The sequence below is a fragment of the Camponotus floridanus genome, unplaced genomic scaffold (assembly GCF_003227725.1).
Source record: "Camponotus floridanus strain SB8 unplaced genomic scaffold, Cflo_v7.5 scaffold35, whole genome shotgun sequence".
Lineage (NCBI taxonomy): Eukaryota > Metazoa > Arthropoda > Insecta > Hymenoptera > Formicidae > Camponotus > Camponotus floridanus.
In genome coordinates, this window is record NW_020229492.1 from 1,230,983 (window position 1) to 1,248,054 (window position 17,072).

At 29.6% G+C, this 17,072-nt stretch overlaps 1 protein-coding gene and 1 pseudogene across 1 annotated transcript; one reads left to right on the forward strand and one right to left on the reverse strand.

Moving 5' to 3' along the window:
- Positions 1 to 3,026: 3,026 nt before the first annotated feature.
- On the reverse strand, positions 3,027 to 6,394 carry LOC105254333 (NADH dehydrogenase [ubiquinone] flavoprotein 1, mitochondrial). Its single transcript, XM_011262946.2, has 6 exons — positions 6,289 to 6,394; positions 6,068 to 6,132; positions 5,224 to 5,892; positions 3,988 to 4,220; positions 3,726 to 3,929; positions 3,027 to 3,422 (listed from the first exon to the last, which is right to left on the reverse strand). The coding sequence occupies exons 1-6, from the start codon at positions 6,365 to 6,367 to the stop codon at positions 3,236 to 3,238; spliced, it is 1,437 nt and encodes a 478-aa protein (XP_011261248.1). The 5' UTR covers positions 6,368 to 6,394; the 3' UTR covers positions 3,027 to 3,235.
- A 7,743-nt stretch (positions 6,395 to 14,137) lies between these two features.
- Positions 14,138 to 16,860, forward strand: LOC112638681 (annotated as a pseudogene).
- The last annotated feature ends 212 nt before the right edge of the window (positions 16,861 to 17,072 follow it).

Consider the following 17,072-nt stretch of genomic DNA (forward strand, 5'->3'; position numbering starts at 1 on the left):
AAATGATCCCAGGAATCTGTCTTTAAAAGATTGATTATGAATTTTGGGACATCCTGTATATATATATATATATATATATATATATATATATATATATATATATATATATATGCATATACAGTGTGTTTCGGAACGATATCGATCAACTTTCTCAACATATTCGGCAGATTATTCTAAAGAAGATTCATATCGATTCGTTTTCGAAATATTGGAAGTTTAATAAACCAAAATTACACATTCATATTCATTCTTTATAATTTAATTGTATATTTCTGTAAATTTTCCTGTAATTTTTCTTTAATGAGATTTTCTTTAATAAGATATTCTTTGCTTAAGAATGTTTTATATGTACAATCTCAGCAAAAAGTAAATCAATATCAAAATATTGACGAATATATCTACTTTTGATGTACTTTGAGTAAGAAATTGTGTGGGATATTACAATTTGATCAGAGATATATTTTTTAATATTTATTGCGATTTTACTGAGATATTCCGAATTTTGTTAATCGAAATGATTAACTTTTGATAGAGAATTTCGCCTTGTGACAGATATATGACTAACTTCATTGAATTATATTTAATATCTTTTTAACCAGTTAATACTTGTATAATATTATTTGACTAAATATTTCCTCTGTATCTAAACTACACTTTTGCAAATTTTAAATAAATTCTGAATATTATTTCCATGTGCTTTTGTCATGTGCTTTTGAATCGACGTGGTTATACGTTTCCCATAAAAACACATGTTAATTCGGTGCAAATTAAAATCCTTATAACTTGTAAACGCTTTAGTGAATCAATTTAAAAATTGTAAAGATATAAATATAATTCAATGAAAATTGTAAAGATATTAAATATAATTCAATGAAATTAGCCATGTATCTGACACAAGGCGAAATTCTCTGCCAAAAGTTAACCATTTCGATTAAGGATGTTTTGTACCTATATTATATATTTATACTATATATTAATACTATATATTTTCAAAATATTGAGACTTTAATGAAAATTATACTGAAGATTCTAAACATATGTAAGGACATTCTGTACAATTTTCATTAAATTCTCAATATTTTGAAAATAGATACAAAACATCCTTAAGAAGCCAAAATTACACATTCATATTTACACATACTTTATAATTTACCTGTAATTTTTCTTTAATGAGATTTTATATTCTTTGCTTAAAATGACATGCAGAACACACTGGTAAAGTTGATTAATTTCACTCTGAAACACTCTGTATATATATGAATATGTATTAAAAGAGAATAAAGAGATAACAACGGACCTACCATAAAAGACAGTGTGTGCGCTTACTAACTCGACCAGGATAGCTCTCCGAAATAGACGGGCTACCCCGAAAAAAATGTAACGGCTAACTTAAATCTTATTATTTAAGTAACTAATGATAATTCGAGAAAAAAAAATCGCGAAAAAGACAGTTCCGATTTTAGCGGCGCTAAGGAGCGAGAGAGAGAGAGAAAAAGAAAGAGAGAGAGCGAGCGAGAACGAGAGCGAAAAAGAGAGCGAGACAGACAATATCCGTCTGTTGTATCCGTGAACGAATGAGTGTGCTTTTGTATATATGTATTGTATACGCACATTGTACCGTATCTTTAAAGCCACATTAATTATCCGTACTGTAGTCGGCGGAAACGTTAGCGCTAGCGAATTCTCTTGTATGATGAACGAATAAATGCAAAGTATCGTTCGATAAGAACACTTGTAGTGGCGAATATTTTTATCGAACGGTTGCGGGCTCACTTCTTACGTTTCCCCCATAAATAACGAGCGGATCGTGTGCATGATTCATAGAGAAAGGAAGCGGTTCCCCCTATCCTTCATTCCGAATGCGCGTTTCCGTGGCAAAAATATTTTCCATTCGATATAACGATATCGTTTGTCTCAGCGTTACCTGCATAATACACCGCCAGTGCCGTTACTATAATTCGTGTAACTTCTAGCATTCGCATCGTGCGCGATGTACCATAATTCCCACAAAGACTACACTGAGGAAAAAATTATCTTGAAATAAAAAAATTTTAGTTAACTCAAGAAAGCTATTTATTCGGTGGGTAATAATCACGTATTCGGTGGGTACTAATCACGTATTTATTTGTATTCAAAACGTCAGTTTGCTTAAGTATTTATTTACGTATGTTTAAAAATATATATATCCTTAAAAAAATATAATTTTTAATCAAATATTTTTATTTTAATTTTACAAAATATTTATTAAAATGCATTTTTTGTTCCCAAAAATTTTAAATTTTTTAATTTAAAAAAATAATATATTTAATTTAATAAATTATAGTATATATTTAACGAACATAGTATTTAAATATAAAAAATATATAAATGAAAATAATGTACTTAATATAATATGCATATTTAATTAAAATTAAATGAGTCTGCTTAAATGAAATAAATGATTCCTTCCATTTACAGTAAAAGTTTCAAGAAAACAAATTTATTTGATTTAAAAAAATTTTTCCCTCAGTGTACGTAAAAGCATGTACGCTGTTTGCATGGGAGAGTGCAAATGTGAAAAAATAAATGTTAATCTTAGGGCCCTAAGTAAATTCGATTGATATTTGAAGATGAATCAAATTTTTCTTGTATTTTACGCATGCGATGTCCCCAACATTTCTCTCTCTGACATCATATATTTTTCTAGAAATCTAAAGTTGGCCTGCTGTCTCTTGGCATTTCATTTCAGGGATATTATTATCGAAGAAGAAGCGGATTGCTCATGTAATTCACAAGAGCTTCCTTAATGTCTAGCATCGTAACCAATTCTGATATTGACGACATCAATTTCCTTCGCGCTAAAGTGTCCGAGATAAAATATCACATGAGTTGATCCAAAACGCATCGCTTCGCAGACTTACTCTTCTCTCTGAATGCGTTACGAGCTTCTTGGCCTAATTTGCAATCTTTCTAAGGAAAAGGAATATCTACTTGCAATCTACATATATGTATATAAATATAATAAATATATAAATATATATAGTTTTTTTCTCTTATATTTCTTTTATTAATCGAATCATCAGGATGAACGATCAGCCCGGATTCGAAAGACATTGTTACATGAGAATCGTGACTATCGCATGTAAATTCACTTATATACACTGAAAATAAATATATAAAATCTTACCGGGATTGCTCTAAATATTTTTTTTTCTCTATTACATATTAATCTCCGGTTCCTATGCTGCTCGATTTTTCAATTGGACATGGCACGCTTTTGTTCTTTCAAGCGCGCCTCGATCTCTGGCCTAAAATGTCTGATTAAACCTTGTACAGGCCACGCGGCGCCGTCCGCCAGAGCGCAGATTGTGTGCAGTTCTATTTGTTTTGTAAGCTCCCATAGCATATCTATCTCGTGCACTTCGGCGTTACCATCGACGAACCTAAGAGAAAAAAATTTATATATTTGTAATAAAATCTAAATAATAATTTTATAAATTATAGTCAATTAATCAAAGATTCATTGGAAATAATGTAATCGATAAAAACTAGCGAAAAAATTTTTTTGTTTATTTGTTACGACGTTTCGACCATATGGTTGTAGTTCTTTTCAAGTATATACTGGAATATGAAACGTTGTAAATAAACAAAAAAATTTTTGGCTAGTTTTGGTCGCTTACATTATTTTCAATGAACCTCTAAATAATAATTTTTTCGAATTAGCAATTATAAGTTTGCATACTTACCTCTTTAGTATTTTAAACATCCAACTGATACCCTCCCGACAAGGTGTGCATTGCCCACATGATTCGTGCTTGTAGAAGCTTATCAAACGAGTGATAGCTTTGATTATATCCGTCTGCTTATTCATCACAATTACCGCGGCCGTGCCGAACGAGCTTTGCACTCTGATAAGGTCATCAAAGTCCAGCAACACGGTGTCGCACGCACTGAAAGAATATTTCAATCGTGATTTTTGTTGGATCATCGGATAAGCCGGATGTTTACCTCTTGGGAATGACGGGAGTTGAAGAGCCTCCAGGAATGACACCTAGTAAATTATCCCATCCCCCGATTACACCTCCTGCATGCCTGTCAATGAGTTCTCTTAAAGGGATGGACATTTCCTCCTCGACAGTACAAGGATTGTTTACGTGTCCAGAGATGTTAAAAAGCTTAGTTCCATGATTGCGTGGGCGACCAAATGAAGCAAACCATGCTCCACCTCGGCGACAAATTGTCTGTTATGAATAAATAATATTACGAAGGTAAAAAAATAATGTATAATAATATACAGGGTGTTTCAGACTACACGTACCACCCATTTAAAAACTAGAGAAATGGTTATTTCAAATAAGTAAAAACATTTTCTTTATAAATCGGGTGCGCTCTATCAAATGGTGATATTTTCAACTTCTGGTTCCGGCCGGAAATAGGCGATTCAGACCGGAAGTGCATTTTTTTAAATGGAACCCCCTATTTTCCATTGCATATTCTTGTAACTTACCTCGAAAGCTTTCCAAAACACTATAATAAATTATTTTTCCATGAAGTACTTTTCGAGTTATAAGGCTTGAAATCATTTCTTTTCGAGTTATAAGGATTGAAATCATTTCTTAATTTTACATAAACCATAAAATATCTTGTAAAATATTCATTTTTCGATTACTTCACCTTAATACTTTTATGTATAAAATAATGAGAGTAATCAATTGGTGTAAAGAAAACATACAGTTGATTTTAATAAAAAATATGGATTTAATTGCAAATTACATATTTTTTCTTAGAAACAACTATGTGTGTTTTCTTTACACCAATTGATTCCTCTCATTATTTTGTACATAAAAGTATTAAGGTAAGATAATCGAAAAATGAATATTTTACTAGATATTTTATGGTTTATGTAAAATTAAGAAATTATGTCTCATAACTCGAAAAGTACTCAATGAAAAAATACTTTATTATAGTGTTTTGGAAAGCTCTCGAGATAAGCTACAAGAATAAGTAATGAAAAATAGGGGGTTCTATTTAAAAAAATGCAGTTCCGGTCTGAATCGTCTATTTCCGGTCGGAACCAGACGTTGAAAATATCACCATTTGATAGAGCGCACTCGATTTATAAAGAAAATGTTTTTATTTTTTTGAAATAATCACTTCTCTAGTTTTTAAATGGGTAGTACGGATGGTGTGAAACACTCCATATAAGAGTATAAAAAAATCTTAATATCAGTATGTAATACGTACAGGCGCGACTGCTACAGTTTCGACATTAGTAACAGTCGTAGGACATCCAAATACCCCGACATCGGCCGGGAAGGGTGGTTTTAGTCTCGGTTTGCCTTGCTTGCCCTCGATGGATTCGATAAGAGCGGTCTCCTCGCCGCAAATGTACGCGCCCGCTCCTCGTACAATAAAGATATCGAAATCATATCCAGAGCCACAGGAGTTCTTTCCGATCAGACCAGCTTGATAAGCTTCGGCTACGGCGACTTGCATGTTGGACGCCTCGTTGTAAAATTCACCACGAATATAAATATAAGCGGCACAGGCACCCATAGCACGACCGGCAATCAAACAGCCCTCCACGAGCTTGTGCGGATCGTGTCGCAGAATCTCGCGATCCTTACATGTTCCCGGTTCACCCTCGTCGCCGTTGATCACCAGATACTTGGGTCTGCCATCCGCTGGCTTGTTCATGAAGGACCATTTCATCCCAGAAGGAAAGCCGGCTCCACCGCGACCTCTCAAGCCGGAAATTTTGATCTCGTTGATGATCCAATCGCTGCCTTTGTCCAATATCTCCTTAGTTTTGTACCAGTCGCCACGGCTCATGGCACCTTTCAACCGCCAGTCATGTCTGCCGTATAGGTTTGTAAAGACACGATCCTCATCGGACAGAGGTGAACCCTGTTTCTGTAAAAGAAAAAAGATGCTGATAAGATGGATAGTGACATTTAGCGTTTCATGCTATCATACTATTTTCTGCAGTTAAAATAATATAAGCATATATATTGAAGGTATGAAGCAAAGAAGATGAAAGATGTAAAGTACAATTAAGAAATAGTTTAATGTTGAAAAAGAGTCTTACTTTTCCTTCAGGGGCGGCATCGGCGAACGTTCTCTGCTGGCTGCTCAAACTAGATCCGAGGAGACCTTTAAATAGTGCAACTTATTTAATTACATAACCTCGCTCCCATGAAATATATCGCAATAGATGAAAATATTATTTTTGAAGTATGACATACGTTCAGGACATCGGCGATTTTTGACAATGCGCACTTTGATGACGAATGAATGCTCGAAACTCACCTAATTGCCTCCTCGAAATCTGCAAACAACGCACTATGCCACTTGCCATCTTGCCACCATCTTGCAGGGCACGAACCATTGAATCAGCTGATCGAGAAATGCCTCAGACATTATTTACTCAATCGGTCAAAGGATATATATCGATCGTCGATATACTTATGTGTCGATATCAATGCCATTTGCGTGACTGTTCTAGGAAATTTATGAATCTCACAACTCTCAGCTGTGGTTTTAAATAGTTTGACCAGAGAGAAGACCGAAAGCCAAGATGAAATAAATATTTTTCTATATTATTATATATATTTATATATTTTTATTTACAAAACACAAAATGCCTGCTGTGGAATAAAAATATTTTTAACCGTTTAACCGTTATAAATCTTAATCAGCAGTAAACTGATCTTTGATATTTATTAATCATTTTTTTAATTATTTAGAAATTTAATTATTAACACATGTATAGAATTTGTCAAATTAATCATTGATTCTTCTGAAGTTTTTATAATTAAGCCTCGAAAAATATAGATGTTGCAAAATATTTTAAGTCTCTTTCTTTATATAAAATATAAAGAATTCATATGTTCCATTCTAATATAGCTAACATTATTTATATATTTTTATTATAATTTTTATAGCAGCTTAATATTTTTATGCTTAATACTTTATATAATACAATGTACTAAATTATAAAATTTAATATAATTACAAAATAGTATTACTATTAATAAATAAATTGTATTCATATTCTTTTAGTCTCTAATCATTAGTTTCTAATCATTTCCAATCATTATGCATATCATTTGCATTTCTATCCAATATATTCTCTTCTTCGAGTTCTTGGATTATTATGATTTATTGTATTCTTTTGTGTTAACATCATAACAAATATCATCACTTGCCATGTTTATTTCTTCCATCGGAATACTTTCTATGGACATTTGTTCTCAGGTATAGATATTCAAATCACTGTAGTTGCCTTTTTCTATTATCTATTCTCTATTCTTTTTTCGATTATTGTCTCTTTTTCTTTCATTTTATTTAAACATATTTTACATTAACTTTTGTATTAAATTCTGTATTAAAAGAAAATAAAAAATTTTTCCTCCTCCTTATGGTATCTCCACCTTAACGGAGGCATTTACCGGGTGAGGAGGTTTGAGTACTCTTATTTAAAAATATTAATATAACAAATATTTATATAATCTTGGTATCTCTTTTAATCTTCTCCTTTTGGCATGGGTGACCCTATCAGTATAAATTACGGTCGATATTCATAATTCACTTTTATATTTAAGGTCATACTTAAAATTATCTTAAATATAAGAAAAGTCTATATGAATATCGGCGTATATTACCATCGACATAGCTCTCAGGTTTATTAGAGTACTCAAACCTTCTCATCCCGCAAATACCTCCATTAAGGTGAAGATATTATCGAAAATGAAAAATTTTATTTTTTTTCAATACAAAATTTAATACAAAAGTTAATGTAAAATATAATATAATTTCAAATGTAATACAAAATAATCTATAACATGGAATAATTTATTACACGAAAATGTCCAAAATATATGTATAATATTTTATAATTTAAATTTACTAAAAATTTTTACATAGTCCAGACAAGATTAACGATGATTAATCCCTAAGATTATTAAAATTTTAATATATTTTCCTTAGCATTAAAGGAATATTTTAAAAAATTTTAATGATCACCTAATAGCTCTAACAATTCTTTTTTTTTTACGTGGAGAAAATACTCCTTACCCCGGCATACCCCGGCCTATAACCTATTTAGCGGGCTCTCACATACCTAAAATTTCGTATTACATAAAAGTACATAAATTTTGTATTACATAAATACATAAAATTTCGCAAAAAAATTTGTATTACTATAAAAATTATTGAATGTTAACAATTTAATTTTCATCCTTATATAAATAAAATACCTATAAAAAGAAACAATCAAAAAATATTGACCCCTTAAAAATTCTTAATATTAATAATTTAATTATTGAAATATTTATTAATCTGTTTTCCCTAATATTATTTAAACCTACATTTCCTGATTATTTAAGAGATGCATACCCAGCCAACACGGAGACATCTTATAGTAGCTTTTTATGAGTTACATAAATTTTTATGAGTTCTTCAATTTTTTTCAAAAAGAGATGCTAAGGTACTCAGATTGTGATCTTATGCGCCATCTAAATGGACACTTTGTGAGTTAATTATAATGAGTTCTTTAAGAATAGTATTATGAACTTATTCTGAGGACGAGATCGTAGAAAAGTTAGTTATGCATATTATTGCAAATTGTAAAAATTTCGATAATTAAGAAAATTTGTGCAATTTATAATAGGTTTTTAATGATTTTCTAAATATTCTATAATTATTTTAAATTCAGTTTGTCAGACATTAAACTGATAAATAGTTATATCAGCAAGAGATGCGGTTCACACACAATTATGTTGCGTAGCACATGGATGTGGCTCTCCCAGTTTGTATGCGTATGAGCAGTGTGTCCTCTTTCTGGCACTACTGCTCATAAAAGGAAAAAAATTATACTTTAAATCTTATGTGTTAATTACTAGTCCTTTATATACGTTTCCTGATAAATCTTGAATAGTTAAGTTAAGAGTGGCAAGTAAAGAAACACATTTCTGATATTAAAATGATATTTTTCTGACTGTATGAATGTTATAACAGGTTTATATATGGGAACTCATAATCAGCTGCTTATCATTTAGTGTTCAAGAGTTTCAAAAAGTAATATTTTTAAATCACATCTTGAATTCATTTAATGCAAATTATAAAGAGGTCAAAAATATGAGTTCTTTATAAACATATTATGAAAAGTTTGCTGTCTGGGTAATATATTAATCACGTAAATTAATCACATAATAGCCCTAACAATCCTTTACTTCTTAAAAGGAATATTAAAAAATCCGAACGATTACCTAATAGCTCTATAACAATCCTATTTTTCGATTAAGTGAAATTATTCGAGGAAAGCCTATCTCTAATCACGTATTTTAATTACGTGCCCTAATTACATTTTCTAACCGCGTGTCCTAACTGCGTGAATAAATGTCCGACATTACGTACTATTGTACGTAAAGCTTTTCTTCAGGCCAGTTGAACTTACTTTTCGTTGATCTTGGCCTTTTTCACTCGATCTTTAATCAGAGATTGAAAAAGGAGATAAACACTCCCTTTTTTGCCGATTAATTAAAGGCAAATGAGCGTAAATATTTCACGCTCATCGTAACAATTGCTCGATTTTATGATCGTTCGTTAAATATTTGAATATAATTTTATTTTAACTCAAATAAAGCCAAATTACTACAAATTTCTGCATATTTCTAATAAAATATAAAACTCATGTGTGTGTATAACTTTTATCATATTACAAATTATTTAATTAATTAATTATTTGGCTTTATATTAAGTTAAAGTAAAGTTTAAAAACAATATCTACAAACAAATTCTACGATGGATGAGCTATAAGAAATTAGAATAAAATAAGAGCGCGTTATAAAAATAAAGTAGCATAAAAAATTGATAAAATTATTAATGCGTACTCTTTATTTAATAAATTAGACAAGATCTTTACAAAATATTTTCTTTTCTTGATTCTCTTTTTTTAATTAATACTTCAATATATTTTCGCAATAGATGCAAAGCATTTCGAAAGAATTTATTAAAAGTTATTTCATTTAAATAATTCTAGCTCATCCATTTTAAAGCAACGGATTACTACAATCTACAGTCTACATCTACAATCTCTACAAATTGGTTATCTTAAAGTTAAATAAAAGTGTTTCTCACTCACCGGCACTGATGCGCAACAGCGGAGTTATCGAAGCTACGTTGTCTGTAACATACAAATATAAAATTTATTTATAATAATGTTCACAAAATGCAATCAATATTTCAAAAAATTTTTATCGTTCGAAATTTTATATCCGATGTGTAAAATAATAAGCAGAGATAAACTTGTGGAAAAATTTTATAAATTTTTGAAACTGTTTTTTAAATAGAAAGTTTTATATGACTTTTATAAAAATTCTTTTCTCTAATTTTCTCTTTAATTCATTTAAATAATAAGACCGAATTATTATGCGTACAATTTATACCAATTGGTATACAAATAATAATAAATATTCACCATCAGGTTGCTCCGCCGATGCAAGATGCCTCTTCCAGGCCTCCTCCTCCTCTCATGTTGTTGACGCGCGATACTTTTAACAACACTCCCGTACTCACGAGCGATATTTTTACATCGCTATTTTTGTTATTTTTCGCGCGATACTAAACGGCACTTCCGCACTAATTCGGTACGATTAAAAATTTAGTCGCGCGATGTATATATTTAATATATATATACTTTGTACGACACTCCCGATTTCGGAAAATGCGACGACGCGAGAATATTACAACGCGAAAACACGGTAACGAAGCGCTTGCCGTCCGCGGCACCGAGGACGCGAAAGGGTACTTAACTTTCCATTCAGACACCTTAAGATTTATCATAAATTGGAAAATTTAAGATAAACCTCAAGGCACCGTCCAGGTACTAAGCTCTCCCACCGTGACAAGTATTCCATGGGAGGGTTATATTATATTTTATATATAATTTTATATATAATATATAATTAATTTTGTAATATACTATATAAATTTTAATTCGCAAGTATAAACGATAAATAAAAATATAAAAGATAAGAGAAAATCTATTATATAAAGCAATGTTCAAAGTAATTGTTAGAGAAAGAATTTGATAATATATAGAACGTCTCACATCACTACCTCACTGCTCGAAGGCCACTGAGGGAATGATCGTAGGTCAAAAACATTATCGCGCTACTGTTTACATCGCCAAGGTTGACTATGTAGAGAGAGAATTTGATAATATATGAAACGTCACTACTTTATTGTTCAAGGTTACTGTACGAATGATCGTAAGTCATAAACATTACCACAATACTGTTTATATCGCCAAGGCCGACTTATACTATATGTTATAATTCGTCGTTGAAATATTCTACGAATGATTGCCAATTAAGAAAATTTAAAACATTGGTCGAAATTTATTTAATTCTAATAAGTATCGTTAGAGAAATTATTATAATAAGGTAAATATTACGGTAATATTATATATATTAAGGTAATATTCAGAAAATAGGAATAATTTCTGCTTGCATATAAATAACATAATCATAACTAATGATCTACAATCCATCTAATCTATACATGTACATATAAATATATGTACGAGTCAAATATATATATATAAATTTAGTATTGTTTGAATACATTCAAAGTTATTTATAGATAAATTTATGGAATTTATGGAATTAATAAGCAAGAAAAATGAAAGCGTTTTCTATTTTTTGACCAACACAAGTAATGCAAAATATTGGTAAGAGATATTTTAGATAATTATTAGGTGACATGTGGCACTTCAATATTCTTATAAGACTAAAATTATTAATTTTAATGTTAGAAATTATAAAAAGTATTGTTCATTTTAATTTTCTGTACATTTTAAATAATTTGTAATGTCACAACATATGTTTGTTTCGCAGTTTGTTTCATAATAGAAAGCATACAACCGCGAATATAATTTAGCATAAAATTATTTTCTTTCATAAAATTTAATGTACTATATTTAATTTACCATATTTTTTATATTTTTTACAAACATTTGAAGATTTGTTTAATAAACATGTTCTATGTATTTTGTACTAAATTGCAATCATCAATGGCTGATCTGCATGGAATTTCTATTTTTGTTCGACTTACTTTGTAATAAACTTGATCATAATTGATCATAAACTCAACTGATGAGAGAAATGTAAATTTCGTTAGCTTGATCGGAAATAATTGGAACTGGGCATTTATATGGACTTTGTAATATAGAAAGAAACTACAGCTTTATATATTTTAACTCGCATTATTATTTCATATGAGATTTTTTATTTTCGCGGAATCTTTCACTTATTAATTACAGTGACGTAATTTTTAAATATCACCTGAGGAATTATAAGAAATGTGAATTATTAGACAGCATTAATAAGAAGGAAGCCAAAAAACATCTTACAGATATCTAAAATATGATAACACTTGAAGTCATTTTTAAGATGTTTTTTAGAGATATGTGTTGTCTGAATTTATATATACAGGGTGAATCATAATGGTTGTAACAACCTTTTACCATTAGAGATCAATTACCGACTGCAACTGTAATCAATTGAATGATTCATAGATGATAGCTGCTTGGATCGACCGTGTCTGCAGTAACGTACAAGCGTGTTAAATACTGTGAATTAAATAATATACATATTCTATGCATACTTTTCTAATATATTTAACTTTTTTATGTACATATTTTTCTTTCTACACGGTTTTTTTCTAATAACGCGATTTCTTATTATTGTGAAACGTATCTGCCACATAAAAAGAGATATCTTTTGCATTCGTGTATTTTTTAATACGATTTTTTTTTAAATAATGACTTTTTAATACATAGAATTTGACGGCGATTTTTTTCATTCTTACACAAATCATTTTAACGCGTAAAAAGAGTTGGATTGGTAAAGATACAAAAGTATTCTTTTTTTATTAAAAAAATGCGTAATTCTGCTTTCTACAAGAATTATTCTGCTTATTATTAATTTTCTAAGTTATAACTTTTACATTCTTAATATCTACAGCAGAATATTTCTTGTAGAAAGTAGAATTACGCATTTTTTTTTTATAAAAAAAGAATACTTTTGTATCGTTTACCAATCCAACTCTTTTTACACGTTAAAATGATTTGTGTAAGAATGGAAAAAATCGCCGTCAAATTCTATGTATTAAAATACCATTATTTAAAAAAAATCGTATTAAAAAATACACGAATGCAAAAGATATCTCTTTTTATGTGGCAGATACATTTCACAATAATAAGAAATCGCGTTATTAGAAAAAAACCGTGTAGAAAGAAAAATATGTACATAAAAGAGTTAAATATATTAGAAAAGTATGCATAGAATATGTATATTATTTGATTCACAGTATTTAACTCGCTTGTACGTTACTGCAGACACGGTCGATCCAAGCAGCTGTCATCTATGAATTATTCGATTGATTACAGTTGCAGTCGATAATTGATTTCTAATGGTAAAAGGTTGTTACAACCATTATGATTCACCCTGTATGTACATACATACATACGTATACATATACTCAATAAAAAAAGAAAACAAATAATAAATATTAAATTTAATATAAAAATTTAAGAAAGAAAAAAATTTAATAATATATATTATTAAATTTTATTTATTAAATTTATTATTATATTGTTAATATATATTATTTAAAAAAAAGGAATAAAAATTACGTATATGTAGAAAATGATTTGAAACTATTTCACATTAATTATTTGTGTACTATACATACATATTTTAACACGCATGTGTTAAATTTAATCTTCCACTCCATTACATTATGTTTGTTACACAGAACTGATTAATTACACAGACCTGCGAGGTTCAATTACAAAAAGCAGAGTAGGTGAATCTAATAGATTTTGTGACGCTGGAAACGAATTTGGCTGCAGAATTTTCCCAGCACGGTTCAGGATTTTGTGCAATTTGTAGTTGGATATCTAAAATGTCTAAAAATTGCACATAATTTGTAAAACTTTTTTTGTTAATAACTCTTGATAATAACTTTTTAATAAATAACGAGTGACAGCTAAAACGTTTTGAATGTTACTCAGGACAGTGACAACATATGTCAAGGTCAAGATCATTAACTTCACTTTGTTTGGTGGCAGAAATTTTTCGAATCAAATAATATGGCTTTTCTCGCAGCTGTTGGTTTGTCAGCTCTACTCCACTATTTCTCCTACTTAATTTTTCCCTTAATTTTGGATTGCGATATATTGCTCAGTTTTAAGGAGATATTCCTCAAACCTGTATGTAAGTACATTTATTTATAATGTTATTTATACGAGTCTAAAAGCAACGGGAAACTTTCCTTTGAGGGCCATAAATTAGATGAAATAAATGATGAAATAAAGAACGCTCGTTTGTGCATACGATTTATATAATTGCGCCAGAAGAATTCCAGATAGAACTTCCTTTATATACAGGGTGTCAGGAAATTTTTTGCAGTTCCGAAGTGTAAAGGTAAATTGGCTTAAATTAAGAAAAAGGTCTTCTACTGTTTTGCGATATTTGCGAATAATTAACGAAAAATTAATTAAAGAAAATCGACCAATGCGCGAGGAGAAGAGCCTTCGCCGCGCGCCGCCATTATGTTACAGTGACACCGTCTTCAATACCACGTATTTCTAGCCACGCGCATTGGCCGATTTTCTTTAATTAATTTTTCGTTAATTATTGCAAATATCGCAAAACAGTAGAAATTCCTTATTAATTTGAGCCAATCTACTTTTACACTTCCGGACTGCAAAAAATTTCCTGACACCCTATATAATATTTCATAACATAATTACATATTTAAAAAATTTTTTTATATAAAAAAACTCTGTACTGCAAAATTTGTTATAACTTATATGGATCGTGTAAAATAGAGAAGCTTATAAAATATAAATGTTTAATAAAATCTATATTGATTTATTTTGTTGCCACAGCTTCTTTGAAAGGCAAAATCGTATAGATAACAGGTGCGTCCAGCGGTATTGGAGAGCAGTTAGCCTACGTATTAGCTAAAGCAGGTTACAAATTTAATCTTGTCCGCTCGGAGAGTCGCTGAATTGGAACAAGTGAAAAAGAAATGTCTGGAAGGTAAATTGATATATTCCTTCCAATAAATTAACGATTTTTCTTCACATAATTTGAAATATAAAATTGTATAAAATTGTATAAAAATATGCTGAGATTTTTATAAACGTTTCACTCTCTTTTCTTCAGAAAACAAATATTTAAACGACAATGATGTGGAAGTGTACTCTTTAGATGTGCTTAATTTGGACGATTTGCTTAACTACTCGCACGAAAAAGCATTCCTACATGTAATCAACAAATTTGGCAAAGTACGTTTCACGTATTTATGATTTACGATCACGTTGATTTGCGCAATTCGATGAAATCTTTTATGTATATTTGTTATTTTTTATTATATTAATATTTATTATTTATTTACTATTTATTATTTATTAATTAATACTTATTATTTTTTATTTGATCGAAAAAAAATCTTACTACAGTATGCATTTCAGTTGGATATACTCGTTAATAATGCTGGTTGAAATCAACAAGGATCGAAATCAGCAATGGGAAAACATTCAAATAGCAGTCGATAGAGAAATATTTGAATTGAATGTATTGTCCATTGTATATCTTTAAGTAGATTAGCAGTTAAGTATTTTTTACAAACAGGCTATGGCCAAATTGTCATCAACTCTAGCGCCGCGGGATTTTTTCCGGCAATTATGTCAGGGTCTTATAATGGTATTAAACATGCGTTACATGTAAGTACTTTTAAGCCGTATACGATAATTTTGTTGAACGAATAATTTTGCGCAAATTTTTAAGAGAAATAGGTAATAACATTATATTATTTGCAGGATTATTTTAAATCCTTAATGTTAGAATATTCTAAGCATATCGATGTGACAATCGTTTGTCCGGGTCCGATACAGACGAATTTTCGGGCCAAAAGCTTTACAGAAAGATCTTGTGTAGTATGTATTATTACATGAAACACATTTCAATAAAAAGTAACAAAAAGAGTGAATAAAACTCACAATTTCGCTCGTTTTTCCGAGAGTATTTTAGTGAAACTCTCTCTCTCGAGTTTCGTGAAACACTCTGTACATTTTGCGCGTTAATTGATTATAATATATACACATATTTAATCAATTGCTGTAATTTGGTTTGTTTAGAAATACGGTATAAACACTAAAATAGACAAAAATAAAATAAGCGCAAATCATTGCGCAACTTTAATGGGCATAGCAATTGCAAATAAGCTGGACGAAGTATGGATTGTCAAACCGTATGTGTTGCGATTGGTCTACATATTTTATTGTTTCCCAAATTTTGGAAAACAGTATATATATATATATATATATATATATATATATGTATAGTACATATATATATCCGTTTCATTTATAATTCTCTTACTTACTAGTATATAATTAAATTGATCAAAAAATTCATTTTGGTTTTAAATTTTACTTTTATTAGATTATCCATTTACTAATCGAAACTTGATTAAAAATTTTATTGATAATCTCATGTATTATGTAAGATGAAAAGAATTTGAAAAAGCAGAATATAAATATATTTAGAATACATAGCACAAAAATTATAAATATAATTATATTACAATTAAAGTTATTATATAAAGTGTATTTGCACTTATAAAATTATAGAAAAAAAAAGAACAAAAGAAATTAATTTTTCGATTGATTTTAATATAATTGTATGAAATTAATAATACAAATTTATGTTTTTACGAAGGTTCTTGAAGTCCCTAGGTCCAAAATATCTAATGAACCTACGGGATGCTAAGGTTCCTAGTCAGAATTAATTGTTATTTTTAAAACAGTCTAATGATAATTAGTATTTATTTTCAAATTTGTCAATTTTAAAATTTATCATTGCTTTTCGAGCTTTTTACCTCTCACTCTCACAATAGCTTTCTTGAATAATGAATAATAAAGTTCAATGGCGCACAGAGAGTCGTAGTTTTCGGGGATGGGGTATATTATATATATAAGATTTGGATTGCAATTTGTGTCAACTATATCTACGCTG